This window comes from Sceloporus occidentalis, unplaced genomic scaffold, assembly GCF_023333645.1.
Source record: "Sceloporus occidentalis isolate IW3139 unplaced genomic scaffold, rSceOcc1.0.p SCAF_1, whole genome shotgun sequence".
Classification (NCBI taxonomy): Eukaryota; Metazoa; Chordata; class Lepidosauria; order Squamata; family Phrynosomatidae; genus Sceloporus; species Sceloporus occidentalis.
The window spans coordinates 11,882,837-11,899,111 of record NW_028316981.1 but is presented as its reverse complement, the minus strand read 5'-3'; the positions used below and the strand labels follow the sequence as shown (position 1 = coordinate 11,899,111).

Sequence of the window (16,275 nt, the reverse complement as noted above, 5' to 3'; positions counted from 1 at the left end):
AAAGAGAGCCAGCATAGTGGTTTGAGCATGAGACTATGACTCTGAAACCAGGGTTCAATTCACAGCTCAGCCGTGAAACCCACTGGGTAAACTTGGGCAAGTAACATGCTCTCAGCCTCAAGGGAAGGCAATGGCAAAATCTCTCTGAAGAAAGAGTTGCCAACAAAACTCCATGACAGATTCACTGTAGGGTCACCCTAAGTCAGAAAGGCACACAACAACAACAATAGTCACTGTAGAAGGAAGTATATAGTATAGTTGGCCCACACCAATTGTGGTCTTGCCATCACAGATTGAAGCATCCATGAATGGCCCCACCCCACTCTCCTAAATGGCATCTCATGCACACATCTGGTCAGTGTGGCCGTGTGCACAGCATGCCACCATTAAAACCAATGGAAGTTGGAGTCCTGTAGTTTTTGACATCCGCCAGTGTGTGTGTGTCCTAAACGGAACCCCTGAGATTACGAAGGGCCAACTGTACCTCTTTGTGCAATGACCCTTCCTCCATGCAATGACCCTTCCTCCTCAGCTCTATGGTTCAGTGGCACACTCTTATGGATAATCTGTGGCCAGAAAGGGTGATGGGCTCCTCTCCATCATCTACTGCACTTCTGAAGCAAAGAAAAAAGAGGCATCGCCTTCCTCTTAGAGTTGGAATTAAGGGCCATAAAAACATCACTGGAGGTCAGATGTACCCCCAAGGTTGCACTCTGCCTATCCTCATATAAAACCATTGGAAAACAGAGGTGGTGTCAGGAAGACACCACCTGTCTTCCTGTGCTTCAGTCTGTCATTTCCAGACGAGCCTCTCCAGCCCCCTTGGACTACGGAACTGTTACTGCTGGGGGAAAAAGATCAGCTCCCCCACTCATGGGATACTGAGAAATCATCAAGCATTACCCATTCAGGCCTGAATTCTCAAGAATTCTCAAGAAGCTTCATATTATGCTGTTGTATTCCTTGAAGTAGTTTCCGACTTACGAAGACCCTAAGCAGAACCTATCATGGGGCTTTCATGGCAAGATTTCTTCAGGGAATGTTTGGCATTGCCTTCTTCTGAGACCAAGAGAGTGTGACTTGACTGAGGTCACCCAGTGGGATTCGTGGTTAAGTGTGGAATTGAACCCTGGTCTCCAATACTAGTCCAATACTCAAAACTACTATACCATGCTTCATACTATACTGAATGACAAATATTGTTCTTGTAACTTTACCCAGCAAGCTGCCAGATCCGCTGTTCTCTTGCTTGCCCTCCTTGCTAAGATGCTTCTGCCAGATGTTCAAAAGTGTCCATTCTGCCACTGGGAAAGTCACAGTCCTTGTTCCAAATGACTCCGGGACCTGCAAGAGCATTGGCAGTAAGGATCGCCTTCCAAAGTAGGAGACCATGAGATGAAAAAATAAAAGCTGTAGACAATGGCTGGATTCTGCACTCAGTCTCCTTGTATAAATTCCCAAATTTTCTCACACAATTTCTCACACCACTAGGAACAGACCACTAGCAGTCATACACTCAAGAAGGAGTGGGAATCATGGGGCACTCCAGAGGTTCCTAGTGGGTTCTTCTTGCGGCGTCATAATCATGCCACAAGAAAACCAGCTTTTTGCGGATTGGTTTTGCTCCATGGGAAAGTCCCGCGGTCTGGAGGCTGCGGCTTCCCCACAGACCAAAGCTGGGCATCAGGAGACCATCCTTTTTGGACGGTCTGTCCTGTGCCTATGTATCAACACAAATCAAATTCCTTCTCCCTAGCCCCTCATCAGGAATCTGAAATGAGATGGGACAGACTGCTGTTCACTGCTATCTATGGGAGAAGATTGAGGGCAGGATACACAGTTGTAATACCAGTCTTTGGCCTCACATGTCTATGGCTGGCTTCAGGTATTTTAACCTTCACTTCCCATCTCCTAAGGTTGGGCCTTCTTCCCAATCCAAGGCAGTTCAATTCATTTTGCTGCCAGAGGCAGAGTAGCAAATCATACCCTACAGAGCAGTGATGTCCAAACTCTGGCTCTCCAGGTGTTTTGGACTTCAGCTCCCAGCATCCCAGACCAGTGGCTAAGGTGGCTGAGGCTTCTGGGAGCTGAAATTCAAAACACCTGGAGGGCCAGAGTATGGACATCGCTGCTTCAGAGCAACCTGAGATAAGGGACAAAACTCATCTAAAGCCCAGTACAACTCTCAGAAGCTCCTATGCAGCAGGGCTGGTGGCTGGGGAACTGTAATCTAAGAAAAGACAAGAAAAGAAAATCTTTGCCCAAACCGTTATCATTTAATTTTCATGATATAAATATCAATTTTATATAAAATATATAACTCATATAAAACAAATTAGTTATGGTACTTAATAAGATACCATATATATTCAACTTCATGTATAAGTCACATATAAATCAACTTCATGTATAAATTGAGGGCAGGTTTGAGGGCCAAGATTATGGATTTTTATATGTCCTATGGATAAATCAAGGGTGAAATCTAGGATCCTGTAACAAAGGATCGAAAGGATGAAGCAAAGGAAAACAGTGCCAAAGAATTTACAAAATCTCAGCAGGCATTAATGATTTGTGCTCATGAGAGAGTAGAAGTGGATCAGTGTTTCCAGGATTGTACTTTTGCCTTTCACCAGGGGATGGTTCCTTCTTTATATATATAAGAGTGTAAAAGTACAGTACTTATATTGACCCATGGATAAGTTGAGCCAGGGTTTTTGGGTCCATTTTTGGCCGAAAATTTCTAGACTAACTGTATATATCATGTATAAGTCTAGAAATTGACCCCAAAAAACTGGGTCGACTTATCCAAAAAAGGAACCACCCCCTTTCTCTGACTAGAGTGGTGAAAGGTGACAGCTTAGTCCATCTCGGCAGCACCTAAAGGAAACACCAAGCACAAACAGTTATGCCTGCCAGAATTTTGTAAGTTCTTTGGTATCGTTTTACTTGGTTTCATCTTTTACAGTCGTCCCTCTGGATTCGCGGGGCTTATGAGCGGAGGACTCTTGCAAATCTGAAAAATTCACAAATAATGGGAGGAACTAGTGTTCATTGGCACATTTCCCTTCCAAAGCCTCAAACAGCTCTGGTAAGTTGTTTGAGGCGCTGGAAGGGCAGGGGAGCACATGCTGGCCGCTTCTTCCTTCAGTCCCAAGGTTTGAGAGAGATCAAAATCCATAATTTTGGCCTCAAAACATGGCCTCGACTTATGCATGAGGTCGACTTATAGTTGAGTATATATGGTATTTAAATGCAGGTTAGGGAGAGGAAGCCTCAAATCAAACGCGGCTCTCAAGATGCGATTCGGAGTTTTGACCATGCAGTGAGTCCAGGGGGAACTCGGTGTAAATACCCCATGTAGACAAGGCTTTAGTTAGGCAACTAACCATTTGCTTTATTTTCCTGACACCCCAAACCTGGTGCCTGAGGTGTCTGCCACATGATGCCCAATGGTAGGGCTGGCCCTTGTTTACCTCCACGAGAAATGCTCTCACCTCCAGCTCCTGGCACTCAGCCTTTTGCCTGCTCAGTAGGAAGGCCTTTGCCAGGGACACTGCCTGGATATAGGCCTCCGGGCAGCGCTTCCTGACCCAGCTCTGAATGTCCGGTGGCAAGATGGAGAGGAACTGCTCCAGGATAACCAACTCCAGGTCCTGCTCCTCCATGGGTGTCTTGGGCTTCAGCCACTGTTGGCAAATCTGCCGGAGCTTACAGCAAACCTCTTGCAGTCCGTTCTCAGACCATGGCTGTGGACTCTGCTTCTCTGTGCCCACGGAGCCATCTATGGCCTTTGCAGAAGAGGACAACTCAGTGACATCAAGGTGGCCAAAAATGAGCTGGGCTTCTCTGTTGAGAGCTGGCACAAGATGGCTCACCCAACTGAGTGGGCAACGGGCATCAGTTGCTCCCCCAAAGGAAGCAAAGAAGGCCTCACTGCCGTTCCACGATGGGAACTTGGTCGCTGGTGGGTTTTCCAACCTCCAGCGAAGGGATGGTGTGGCTTTCAAGAATTCTTGCCACTGAGCCTCCCAGTGTTCAGACAACTCATCGCCTGCTTCTTGTTTCACCTGAGGCAACATCGGCCATCTTAGCGAGGCCTTATCAGGTCCACGCTGGACAACCTGAGGTCCCACGAAGATGGCCGACACTGCCTCTTCTTCATTTTCTTTCAACCCATCACCTTGGTCATCAGCTTCTGAAACCAGTTCCTTCACTTTGGTTCTTAGCTTCATTTCCTTCTTGGTGGAAGCCATCTTTTGATCCCAGTTTAGATGCCTCCACAAGAAGAGACATCTTACTCTTTCATTACAAGGGCAATTGGCAGTTTCCAAATCTCACAGTTCCTCTTGAAACAACTTCTCATCCAGTATATTAGTGGCCTTCCTGGCCCCACAATGCCTCAGATTAATGTTTGCATGTACATTTCTTCAAAAGGATGATCTTGAACCATTAATATATTGCTATATTCACTGGAAGCCAATGGCAAACCTCACTGCATCTTGTGAAGGGACGTTCCACATGCAAACTCATTTCTCTCCCTGTCAGTGAAAAACACAAAATTGTTGCCTTTATAAAAATATATTTTTTAACACTGATGACAGTTTTTCCTAACTTGACCCCTACCAGCAAGTAGCAAGTACATCTCTATATTGCTTATCAGTGTACTTAAACACTCCCTAAGTGGTTTACAATGTGTAAGCCAATTGCCCCCCATAAGCTCAGTACTTATTTTAGTGACCTATGGAAGAATGCCAGTCTGAGTCGACCCTGAGCTCGTGGCTGGAATTGAACTCACAACCTTGTGGTTTGTGAGTGACTGGCTGCAGTATAGAAATTTTACCACTGTGCAACCAAGGCTCTTTCTTGAACTGCTGGACTCCAACCTCCATCATCCCCAGGCACCATGATCATGGAAGAGCAATATTGAAAATGTAATTGTATCAGTGGAGAGCCAAGGTGCATCAATACTGTAAAAATAATGCAGTTTGACATCACTTTAACTGCCATGGCCCCATCTGAGAGAATCCTGGAATTTATAGTTTTGTCATGCACCAGCACTCTTTGGCAGCAAAGGCTAAAGACCCTGTAAAACTACAAATCCCAGGATTCCATAGGATGGAGCTGCAGTATTTAAAGTGGTGTCAGACAATATTATTTCTACGGTAGATGCATCCCCAGTGTGGACTACTGGCTTGACTGTTGGACCAGGACTCTAGGAAACAAGTGTTTGAATCCCCACACAGCCGCGGAAACCCACTGGGTGACCTTGGGCATGTCCCACTCTCTCAGCGTACAAGGAAGGCAAAGACAAACCTTCTCTAAATAAAGTCTGCATAAAAGGCCAAATAGGTTCATTGTAAGTTGGAAATGACCTGAAGGCACACAGCACTAATGGTATCAATGGTATAGTTGCAGGGAGGGTACACTGAAGTGCTTAAGTGCATTGATAACCTGTAAAGAAATGTACTTGCTTTTGCTACTGCTATCCCTATGTTGCATTAATAATAAAATAAATCTTTTTTTAAAAGGTATACATCACAGTATTAAATAAGTTATATCTACTGGTCCCTCCACATTCGCTTGGAACCCCCATGAATGTGGGAAAACCACAAATATGAGGACACTGCTCTAGGACACTATAGGCCCTCCAGTGCAACTCTATGACCAACATCTGCCAAAATCAACTATAGATTCATGTTGGAGGACCTAAAATGCCTAGAGAAGTGTTTTCTCTGGGAGCATCTAGGTTCTCCAACACAACTCTATGGTTAATTTCTGGCAGAGTTGTGCTGGAGGGTTTGGGATCCCTAGAGAGAACATACGAATCAAATCTGCAAATAATCAAATCCGTGAAAGTCAAAGACACAAATGTGGAGGGCCAAACGTACTCACAAATATGCAAAGGCAATGAGGACAAAATATAAAAAGCAAGGATTCATTTTCAAGACGGTGGCTACATGCGAATTTAATTTATAAGCAGGTAGTAACAAAAATGTTAAATGAGGCTATGCTTTGTCCATCCCTTGCAGAGTTAGAATCATAGAATCATAGAGTTGAAAGAGACCACAAGGGCCATCCAGTCCAACCCCCTGCCATGCAGGAAATCCAAATCAAATCATCCCCGACAGATGGCCATCTAGCCTCTGTTTAAAGACCTCCAAGGAAGGAGACTCCACTACACTCCAAGGAGGGAGTGTGTTCCACTGTCGAACAGCCCTTACTGTCAGGAAGTTCTTCCTAATGTTGAGGTGGAATCTCTTTTCTTGTAGCTTGCATCCATTGCTCCGGGTCCTAGTCTCTGGAGCAAGTGAAAACAAGTCAGCTCCCTCCTCAGTATGACATCCCTTCAAGTATTTAAACAGGGCTATCATATCACCCCTTAACCTTCTCTTCTCCAGCCTAAACATCCGCAGCTCCTTAAGTCGTTCCTCATAGGACATGGTTTCTAGACCTTTCACCATTTTACTTGCCGTGAATCAAGCAGAAGCCAATGGAACGTATTTCTTAGTAAGCTATATTTTTTAATCAGCCAAATAAACAAAAACCCAAACAGGCTGATGAGTAAAATTGAAACACAGAGTGAACTACCTGCACATATAAGCTGCCAATCTTGTTTACTGCTACTCATTTATTAGTTTGTTTGCATTTTGTCTATCCTTCAATTAATACAAAGCTGCCATGGAAACCCACTGGCTGACCTTGGGCAAGTCACACTCTCTCAGCCTCAGGGGAAGGCAATGACAAACCTCTGAACAAATCCTGCCAGTAAAACCCTGTTAAGTTGGGAATGACTTGAAGGCACACATAACAATAGCAAACAAAATATCCACACTGCACCATCACAGCACTTTGATCTCACTTTAACAGTCACGCCTCTACTCTATGGACGCCTGGGATTTGGAGTTTAGCGAAGGATTTAAACCTTCTCCAGTGAACTCCAAGGAACACCACTGGGGTTATATATATTCTTATATTCTATTATATATTCTATTATATAAATTATACACACACACACACACACACACACAGTATATTATTTATATTTGCTATAATATATAGATTAAATTATATATACACACGGGCACACATCATATTTATAAGGCACATAAATGTTCAAATATTTTATTATTACATTATATATAATACTGTATAATATATATATTATATTATAATAAATATAATATATTAATTCTATATAATATTTCTAATAAGGCACAGAAACTCTGGCATGAAATATTCAGATATTTCCTGCCAGGTCAGCTTTCTTTCCAAAGTCTAAATACCTCCTGAAACTACAAATCCTGGGATTACATAGGACAAAGCCACTCAAGGGGTATGGAAGTGCTAGAATCTTCCAGGTCTGTAGATTTTGGGAAGTGGAAACCTGACACCCCTCTTCTGTGAAGACTCCCTTTTCCCCAGCTCATGCCAAGTGGTGCATCTTTCCCTTTACCTTCTTTTGGGGGGTTAACCATTACTCAGAGGTGGATCTGAACTCCAGGAACCTGCTGCCCCCCAGAAGGAGAAAGGAAGGACAGGAAGGAGCCTTTTCACACAAACACACAGCCACAATTGGCAAGCATTCACATGTACATTCACTCCCCCTGGCCTCTCTAGGAACTGGGAGTCCCATTTCTTTCTCTTTAACTCTTTCAGGCTTTGGAAAGAAAGCTGACTTGGCAGGAAAGATTTGAACATTTCATGTCAGGGTTTATGTGCCTTATTATAAATATTATATATCATTATGATATTATATATTGCATTTTATATATAACACAATATTAATATAATATAATAATAAAATATTTGAGCATTTCATGCCAGAGTTTCTGTGTCTTATTCCTGACACAGTCATGCGATGGTGGGAAAGATTTTCCCACACATTGTGCTTAGAGAGGATTTATCCTAGGAAGAACCAGGAACAAATCATTCACAGGATTTCCCTCTGAATGTTGAGGCTTTCGTGGCCAACATCCATAGTTTTTTGTGGGTTTTTCGGGCTATGTGGCCATGTTCTAGAAGAGTTCAGAATAAACTCTTTTAGAACACGGCCACATAGCACGAAAAACCCACAAAAAACTATCCCTCTCTATGGTTTGTTGACGGAGCATTCCTGGTTTTTCCTGGGATAAGTCCTCTTTAATAATGTCCTGGGAAAATGGCTTTTTAAAGCCCTGATTTCCTCCATGTGATAAAGTCCAAAGTCTCAAGCTGAGTCTCAAGTCTGGGAGCCAACTTTTAACAGAACAAAGGAGGTGCATTTCTTGGAGGGAACAGCATCTGCATTAGGCTATGGGCTTCAGACAGGGGTTGCGGTTAGGGATGTCATATCCCAGCGGCCCCTGGGACAATCCCGCTTTTTGGGCCACCGGGCCCGCCCCGGCCCGGTTTGCTTTAAATCCCGGCTTTGGTTCCGGGCCCAGCCTCCGGGCCGGGCGCACTCACGCGGCCATTGTCGTGGCCGCTAACGCGACTGGCCAGCCACCCACCTCCTCTTCCTCCTGCTCCTCCATGGCTGCGCCACCCTCCGCCACTTCTGCTGCTCCTCCTCCTCTTGCGCAGCTGCTGCGCTGCCCCCCACGGCACTTGCCCGAGCCGTGGCCACAGCAGCGCATGCTCGCCCCTCTTGCGCGCTCGCACGCAGGGCTTAAAGGACAGCACTCATCCCCTAAGCCAGGCGTCGGCAACCTACGGCCCGCGGGCCGGATCTGGCCTGCGGGCACCGTAGGACTGGCCCCAGGCTAGCCCTGCTGCCGATTGCCGGTGGTGGCGCTCACCTTGCCCCGGAGGAAGAGGAGGAGGGAGGGAGAGAGGAAGGAAGAGGAGGAGCAGGAAGGAACAAGGAAGGAAGAGGAGGAGGAGGGAGGAAGGAAGGAAGGAGGAGGAGGGAGGGAGGGAGGAACGAAGAGGAGGAGGAAAAAGGAGGAAGGAAGGAGCAGGAGGAGGAGGAGGAGGAAGAAGAATACTCTTTTTGAAGGTGAGACAGTGTGATTTTCCAAAATGCAGTGTGTATTTTCAGTGCGTTTAATGCTAAAAGGTCTGCTTTTACAATGAGAGTGGTAGTGATGATGATGATGATGATATGTCAGTTTTGGAGACATGCAGTCTTTCTGAAGGTGAGACAGTGTGACTTTCCAAAGGGCATTTCTGTGTATTTTCAGTGCTTTCAATGCTAAAACTGCTTTAACAGTGAGAGTGGTTTCGCCTTCCCCTTTGGCCGAAAGGGCCCCTTGGAGCCCGTTCGGCTGAAGGAAGGGGCCGAGGAGGAGAGGGCAGGTACACACCTCCTCCTCCCCGCGGCGCTTTGGCAGCCCTGAGGTGTCCTTCGGAGGACACCTCAGGCCTGGCAAGGCCTGAGGACAGGAGCAGGGGCCGCGCGCCTTTTGCTCCTGCCCCTCACGGGCCCTTACTGGTTCTCAGTTGTCTCTGCGAGGCAGCTGGGGGCCACGGAAGGGCTGCAGGAGCAGGCGCACCCCTGTCACCCCCTCTCCCAACCCCCCCTTACTTCTAGCTGTCTCTCAGACAGCTGGAGATTGGGAAAGGGAGCAGAGAAAGCCCTGCCCCCAGAGGATGGAAGCTCCGCCCCTGGCATGTGGCCCCGCCCCTAGAGGGTGGCAGCTCCACCCCCAGCATATGGACCCGCCCCCGGAGGGTGGAAGCTCCCCCCCCCACTTCGGCCCTCCAGTTGTCTGAGGGACAGCAACCCGGCCCCTGGCTCAAAAAGGTTGCCTACCCCTGCCCTAAGCCTTCTGACCAATGGCAGATGAGCAGGGGCTGGCCTAGTTTGCAGCCCCAGTCTACCATTGGCCAGTGTCAAGAGCTTTGGAGGAAGAGGAGGATGCAAAGGAGGAGGAGGACCGAGGAGGATAGGCCTCTGGGCCAGGGGGAGGGGAAGCACCATTTCCTGGCGCCAAATGTAAGTATGCAACCGATGAGGAGGAGGAGGGGGAGGAAGAAGAGGAGGAGGACCGAGGAGGATAGGCCTCTGGGCCAGGGGGAGGGAAAAGTTTTTTATTTTATTTTATTTTTGAATATATAAAACCCAGCCTTGGTTTCTTATTTTTATTTTATTTTTGTTATTAAATATATACAACCCAGCCTTCTGGTGGTGATATTGATATTGATGGTGATATTGATATCAACCAGCTTCTGAGGCATGCGCTCACTCTTTCTGAAGGCGAGACAGTGTCACCTTCCAAGGTGTGTTTTTGGTGTATTTTTTGTGCTTTCCCTTGACCAAGTAGACACTTCTGAGAAGTACAGTTGGTTCAAGAAACCTGAAATGGCAAATCCACTTCTTGTGAAACCACCTTGACATGTTCAATATGCATAGCCATGTTAAACCATGCTAAGTGTTAAACCCAAGGGGTTTGGTTATGGAATAAGCCTCTGAAATATGCAAGAAGCCATGTTAAGTAAAGCCATGTGAAATGCCCAAATGTGCTGGTGTGTGTGTTTTGGAATGGATCCAGAAAAGGAAGTACAGTCCGTCCTCGCCTTACGCGGGGGATCCGTTCCGGATCCCTCCGCGTAAGGCGAATTCCGCCTATGCTCGAGACCCATTAGAAACAATGGGGCTCGTGCGCGGCGGTGCAGGCGCACGTGGGGCGCAACAGGCGCGTGTGCCCATTCAATTGAATGGGACGTGCTGCCCCTTCCGCCCCGCGCGCGCGCCGCAGCTTAAGCGCGTATGCTCAAGGCTGCGTATGGCGCAGGCGCACTGTACATTTCTGCCATCTGTCTAGGAATAATGCCAAAATGCCCTCCATTTTGAGCATGTCTAAGAAACATGCATTTATATTAACATTTTTTTAAAAATCATCAATTTTTTGCGTGTCCTCCATTTTTAAAAAAGGTGTCCTACATTTGAAAATCTTGTCCTACATTTGTCCCAGTTTGGAGGTTCTGACTTATGGCAACCCTAGTTGCGGTCTGCTTGGCAGCCTGCCTGTGCTACACATTTAATAATAATAATAATAATAATAATAATAATAATAATAATCCTGCCTCTCTGATATGATCGAGGCGGCTTACAACAGTAGTAAAATCCATATAGTAGAAAAATAACTTACACTGCCCCCTCCCTCCCTTAAATACATAATAATTCGCGCATAACAGTAATAAAATACAATTTAAATCATTAAAACAGTCAGAAACAGGGAGACGGGCATATTGAAATAATCAGTAGGGAGGTCCATATCGGTGCGTATCTGGGTGAATTACTCAGGCAAGGCCCGTTGGAAAAGCTCCGTCTTGATAGCCTTTTTACTGTTCCCTTCTGAGAAATGCGCTCCATACTTTGGTGGCAGTTCTTGCCTGCTGCTCAAAGTGCTCAAAGAATGGCAGTAGCAAGTCTGTCACTAAGAATATACAAGTCCCAAGTCGAGTGTCAGTGTGTCATTTTTGCCATGTCAGGTCCAAGTCAAGTCACTGAAGCAACTTGAGTCCAACTTAAGTCTGAGTCAATTGACTCAAGTCTGCATCACCGATTCCTGCATGGCAGGCAGGGTTGCCATAATTTGCTACCACCAAACCAGGACAAAACGTAGAAAAAATGTAGGACACAATGTAGGACAAAACAAAAAAATAATAAATTCAAAAAGCATTAATATAAACGCATGCTTCTTAGGCATGCTCAAAATGGAGGGCATTTTGACATTCTTCCTGGATAGAAGTTTGGGATGTAGCTTTGTGTGTTGGGCTAGGACTCTGCAGACCAGGGTTCATTTTCCTGCCTATTGGGTGACCTCAAGCTCAAGCAAGTCACACTCTCTCAGCCTCCTCAGCAGAAAGCATGGCAAAACTCCTTTGAACAAACCTTGCCAAGCAAACCCCAGGATAGGTTTGCTTTAAGGTATCCATAATGTGGAAAACAACTTGATGGTACACAACAATAAATAACAACTGAGTGCTGTACCTTTAAGTGCAGTGGAGGGTCCAGCATGCTGTAGTGGCCTGAGTATTGGACTAAGACAATGGGAGACCAGGGTTCAAACCCCAACTTGGCCATGGAAACCCACTGGGTGACTTTGAGCAGCAAGTCACACTCTCTCAGCCTCTCAGGGGAAGCTAAAGGCAACCCCCCCCCCCCCCGAAGAAACATGCCAAGGTCACCATAAGTTGGAAAGGAGTTGAAGTCACACAACAACAACAACAACAACAGCAGAGGAGGAAGAAGGGGGGAGAAGAAAAATGAATGAGAAGGAATAAGAAGAAAAGGAGGAGAAAGAATAGGAAAAAGAAGATAAAAATACAATAATAATAATAATAATAATAATTTATTTATATCCCGCCCCTTTGAGATCAATCAGGGCGTCTAACAGTAATAAAATACAATACAATATACATCAAAATCTCCTTCCCTCCCCCCTTAAAAAGTTATTAAATCAATTATAATTAAAACCAGCAAATTAACAACATTAACACATACACATTACAAGACAAAAACAGAACAGAACAAAACAAAACAAGAAAACGAAACAATAAACTATGGTGGCATTTCCAGGGAGGATAAGAAGAGAGTTCCTGAGGCCGGGGTTATCTATCCAGGAAAGGCCTGCCGGAAGAGATCCGTCTTGACAGCCTTTTTAAAGCTGTCTAAAGATGTCAATTGACGGATCTCGTCCGGCAGTCGTTCCACAGTCTGGGGGCGACAACAGAAAAGCCCTCTGGGAGGTAGCCGAAGGCCTAGATCTTTGAGGCTGCTGCAAATTCCTCCCAGAGGACCGGAGTGTGCGGGGAGGATTATATGGGAGGAGGCAGTCCCTGAGATAGTTTGGACCCAAGCCATTTAGGGCTTTAAAGGTGATAACCAACTCCTTGTACTGGGCCCGGAAACTAATAGGCAGCCAGTGGAGGGACTAATACCAGAGTAATATGGACCCTCCTCGATGTTCCTGACACTACTCTGGCCGCCATATTCTGCACTAAAGGAGGAGGAGGAGGAGGAGGAGGGGAAGAAGAAGAGGAGGAGGAGGAAGAGGGGAAGAAGAGGAGGAGGAGGAAGAGGGGAAGAAGAGGAGGAGGAGGAAGAAGAAGAGGAAGAGGAAGAGGGGAAGAAGAGGAGGAGGAGGAAGAAGAAGAGGAGGAGGAAGTAGTGGAGGAGGAAGTAGCGGAGGAGGAAGAGGAAGAAGAGGAGGAGGAGGAATAGGAACAGGGGAAGAAGAAGTGGAGGAAGAGAGGAAGAATAAGAGGAGGAAGAGGGGAACAAGAAGAGGATGAGGAAGAACAGAAGAAGAAGAGGAGGAAGAATAGGAAGAGGGGAGGAAGAAGAGGAGGAAAAGGGAAAGAAGAAGAGGAGGAAGAGGGGAAGGAGGAAGAGAGGAAGAAGGAGGAAGAGAGGAAGAAGAAGAGGAGGAAGAGAGGAAGAGGAGGAGGTGGAGGAGGGGGAAGAAGAGGTGGAGGAAGAGAAGAAGAAGAAGAAGAAGAGGAGGAAGAGGGAAGGAAGAACAGGAGGAAGAACAGGAGGAAGAGAGGAAGAAGAAGAGGGGAAGAGGCAAGGCTTCCTTCTCCCCCTGGGCATTGTCCTGGGCCGGAGCTGAAGAGGGAAGGGAAGGCTCATCTTGACAAGGAAAAACATTTTTCGAAGAAAAACAAAGGAATTGGTGCTGTTAGTCAGATGCTTTCATGTTGATTCAGTCCTTAGTAAAGGACTCTCCCTCATAACATCTTTACTAAGAACAGAAACAACCAAAGCCAGGCATCTGACTAACATCTCCAATCCCTTTGCTTTTCCTTCTCCTGTTTGCTTTGAAACATCTTTCCTGAGGAAGAAGCCCATGGAGCTTCAAAAGCTTCCAAAAATCTATTCTGCATTTCGGTTGGCCAATAAAGGATCACTGGAGGATATTTGTCTGTATTTGTTAAATGGCCAACACAGCTACCCCTGCATTTTTGTGTGTGTGTGTGTGTGTGTGTGTGTGTGTGTGTATATATATATATATATATATATCTATGTGTGTGTGTATGTGTTCTATATCAATAATTCTATATTATACTGATTTACACACACACACACACACACACACACACACACACACACATATATATATACATATACATATAATACAATTATATATGTATATGTACATTGTGCTTTTTGGTTGGCCAATACAGCTATCACTGGATTTGTGTGTGTGTGTGTGTGTGTGTGTACACGCCAATGAGAGGAGCCCGCAGCGTTTGTTCTCCACCTTCAACACTTTGCTTAAACCTCCCTCTCCTCCTGTCTCTTCATCATTCTCTCCTAATGACTTTGCTAACTATTTCATCTCTAAGATTACCACTATTCGCTCTGAGATAGTCCCTCCTGATTCTTTTTCTGCTCTTAATCTTCTATCGCCTTCGCCTAACAAATTTTCTGTGTTTTCTCCTGCTTCTTTGGATGAACTCTCTACACTTCTGAACTCTGCCAAACCTGCAACCTGTTCTCTTGATCCAATTCCTACTCGTCTTCTAATCTCTATAGCTCCCTCCTTTCTGCCCTCGCTTCTCCATATCTTCAATCTCTCTCTCTCTACAGGCTCCTTCCCGTCGGACTTCAAACATGCTCTCATTTCCCCAATTCTGAAAAAACCTTCTCTTGACACCTCCTCCTTGTCTAGCTATCTTCTGATTTCTCTTCTTCCCTTTCTTTCTAAGGTTTTGGAACGGGTTGTCTATTCTCGCTGTCTTGAGTTTCTTGAAGCCAACACCATCCTCGATCCCTTTCAGTCTGGCTTCCGCCCAAGGCATTCTACAGAGACAGCTCTCACCAAGATCTCGAATGACCTTTTACAGGCCAAGGCTAATGGCCTCTACTCTGTTCTCATCCTTCTTGATCTGTCTGCAGCCTTTGACACCGTTGATCACTGTCTTCTAGTTGAGATCCTCTCTGATCTTGGGTTCTCAGACTCTGTTCTCGACTGGTTTAGATCTTACTTGTCTGGCAGATCTTTTGCAGTGGTTGCTGGCGGTCAGACTTCTTCTCCTGTTCCCTTATCTGTTGGAGTTCCCCAGGGCTCTGTTCTGGGTCCCCTTCTGTTTTCTCTCTATACACTGTCCTTAGGAAAACTCATCAGCTCTTTTGGCTTTTCCTACCATCTGTACGCCGATGACACCCAGTTGTATCTTTCCGCCCCTGACCTTTCTCCAAGGCTTGAACAGCAAGTTTTGTCTTGCCTCACAGCTGTCTCGCAGTGGATGTGCCATCGGCATTTGAAGCTCAACATGTCCAAGACGGAGCTTCTTGTCTTTCCTCCTAAACCCACCCTTCAACACTCCTTTTCTGTCTCTGTGGACAACATTTCTATTCAACCAGTCCAACAAGCCCGCAGTCTTGGCTTTATCTTTGATTCTCCTCTGTTGTGTATCCCTCAGATCCAGACCACAGCCAAGGCTTGTAGATTCTTTTTATACAATATTGCCAAAATCCGACCATATCTCTCCGCCTCTACTGCCAAGATCTTGGTCCATGCCCTAGTGATCTCACGACTGGATTACTGTAACTCCTCCTGGCTGGACTTCCTCTTTCTCACCTCCGTCCTTTAATCTCTGTCCAGCATTCAGCTGCACGCATCATCACTTCCACCCACCGCTCTGACCACATCTCTCCTGTGTTGGCATTTCTTCACTGGCTCCCCCTCCCTTTCCGCATTCAGTATAAGCTCCTGCTGTCAACGTTTAAAGCCTTCCATGGGCTTGCCCCTCCTTACTTATCAGACCTTCTTTCTCCTCACCTTCCCACTCGGGCCCTCTGTTCTGGTAGTCAAGGTCTGCTGTCTCAGCCTAGGATTTCCTCTGCCCCATCTCGAATTCGCCCCTTTTCACTCACTGCCCCTCACTCCTGGAACCTTCTTCCCCCACAAGCAAGAGCCATCACTTCTTTTACCAGCTTCAAAACGGAGTTGAAAACCATCCTGTTCAGAGAAGCCTTCCCAGGCATTGCATAATTGTCGCTTGCTATTTGATGTTTTTTTGGTGCCTGTTTATCGAACCATTTCCTGTATTGCTATGTATTGTATATGTATTATCCTACTTGAAAGTATGTATTTTCCCTGGATGAAGATTAACCTTCCATTTTGAAGCCAAGCCCTCCCTCCAGTCCATCTGCCTTGGTCCAGGCCTTGGAGGTAGAGAGGAACTGCTGGACCTCTTAACCTTTCCCTCCATCACTCCCTTCTCCTTCTGTGTCATGTCTTTTTAGATTGTAAGCCCAAGGGCAGGGAATCATCTAACTAAAAGATTGTATGTACAGCACTGTGTAAATTTACAGCGCTTCATAAATAAAGGTTAATA

At 45.9% G+C, this 16,275-nt stretch overlaps 1 protein-coding gene across 1 annotated transcript in view; it reads right to left on the bottom strand.

Moving 5' to 3' along the window:
* LOC149320759 (uncharacterized) overlaps positions 1–7,537 on the bottom strand; it is a 32,583-nt gene extending 25,046 nt beyond the window's left edge. The window contains exons 1-3 of the mRNA XM_089504965.1: positions 7,454–7,537; positions 3,495–4,538; positions 1,218–1,344 (exon numbers count right to left, since the gene is read on the bottom strand). Coding sequence (XP_089361091.1) covers positions 1,218–1,344; positions 3,495–4,253 — 886 coding nt within the window. The 5' untranslated portion in view covers positions 4,254–4,538; positions 7,454–7,537. The remainder of the gene's footprint in view (positions 1–1,217; positions 1,345–3,494; positions 4,539–7,453) is intronic.
* Between the last annotated feature and the right edge of the window lie 8,738 nt (positions 7,538–16,275).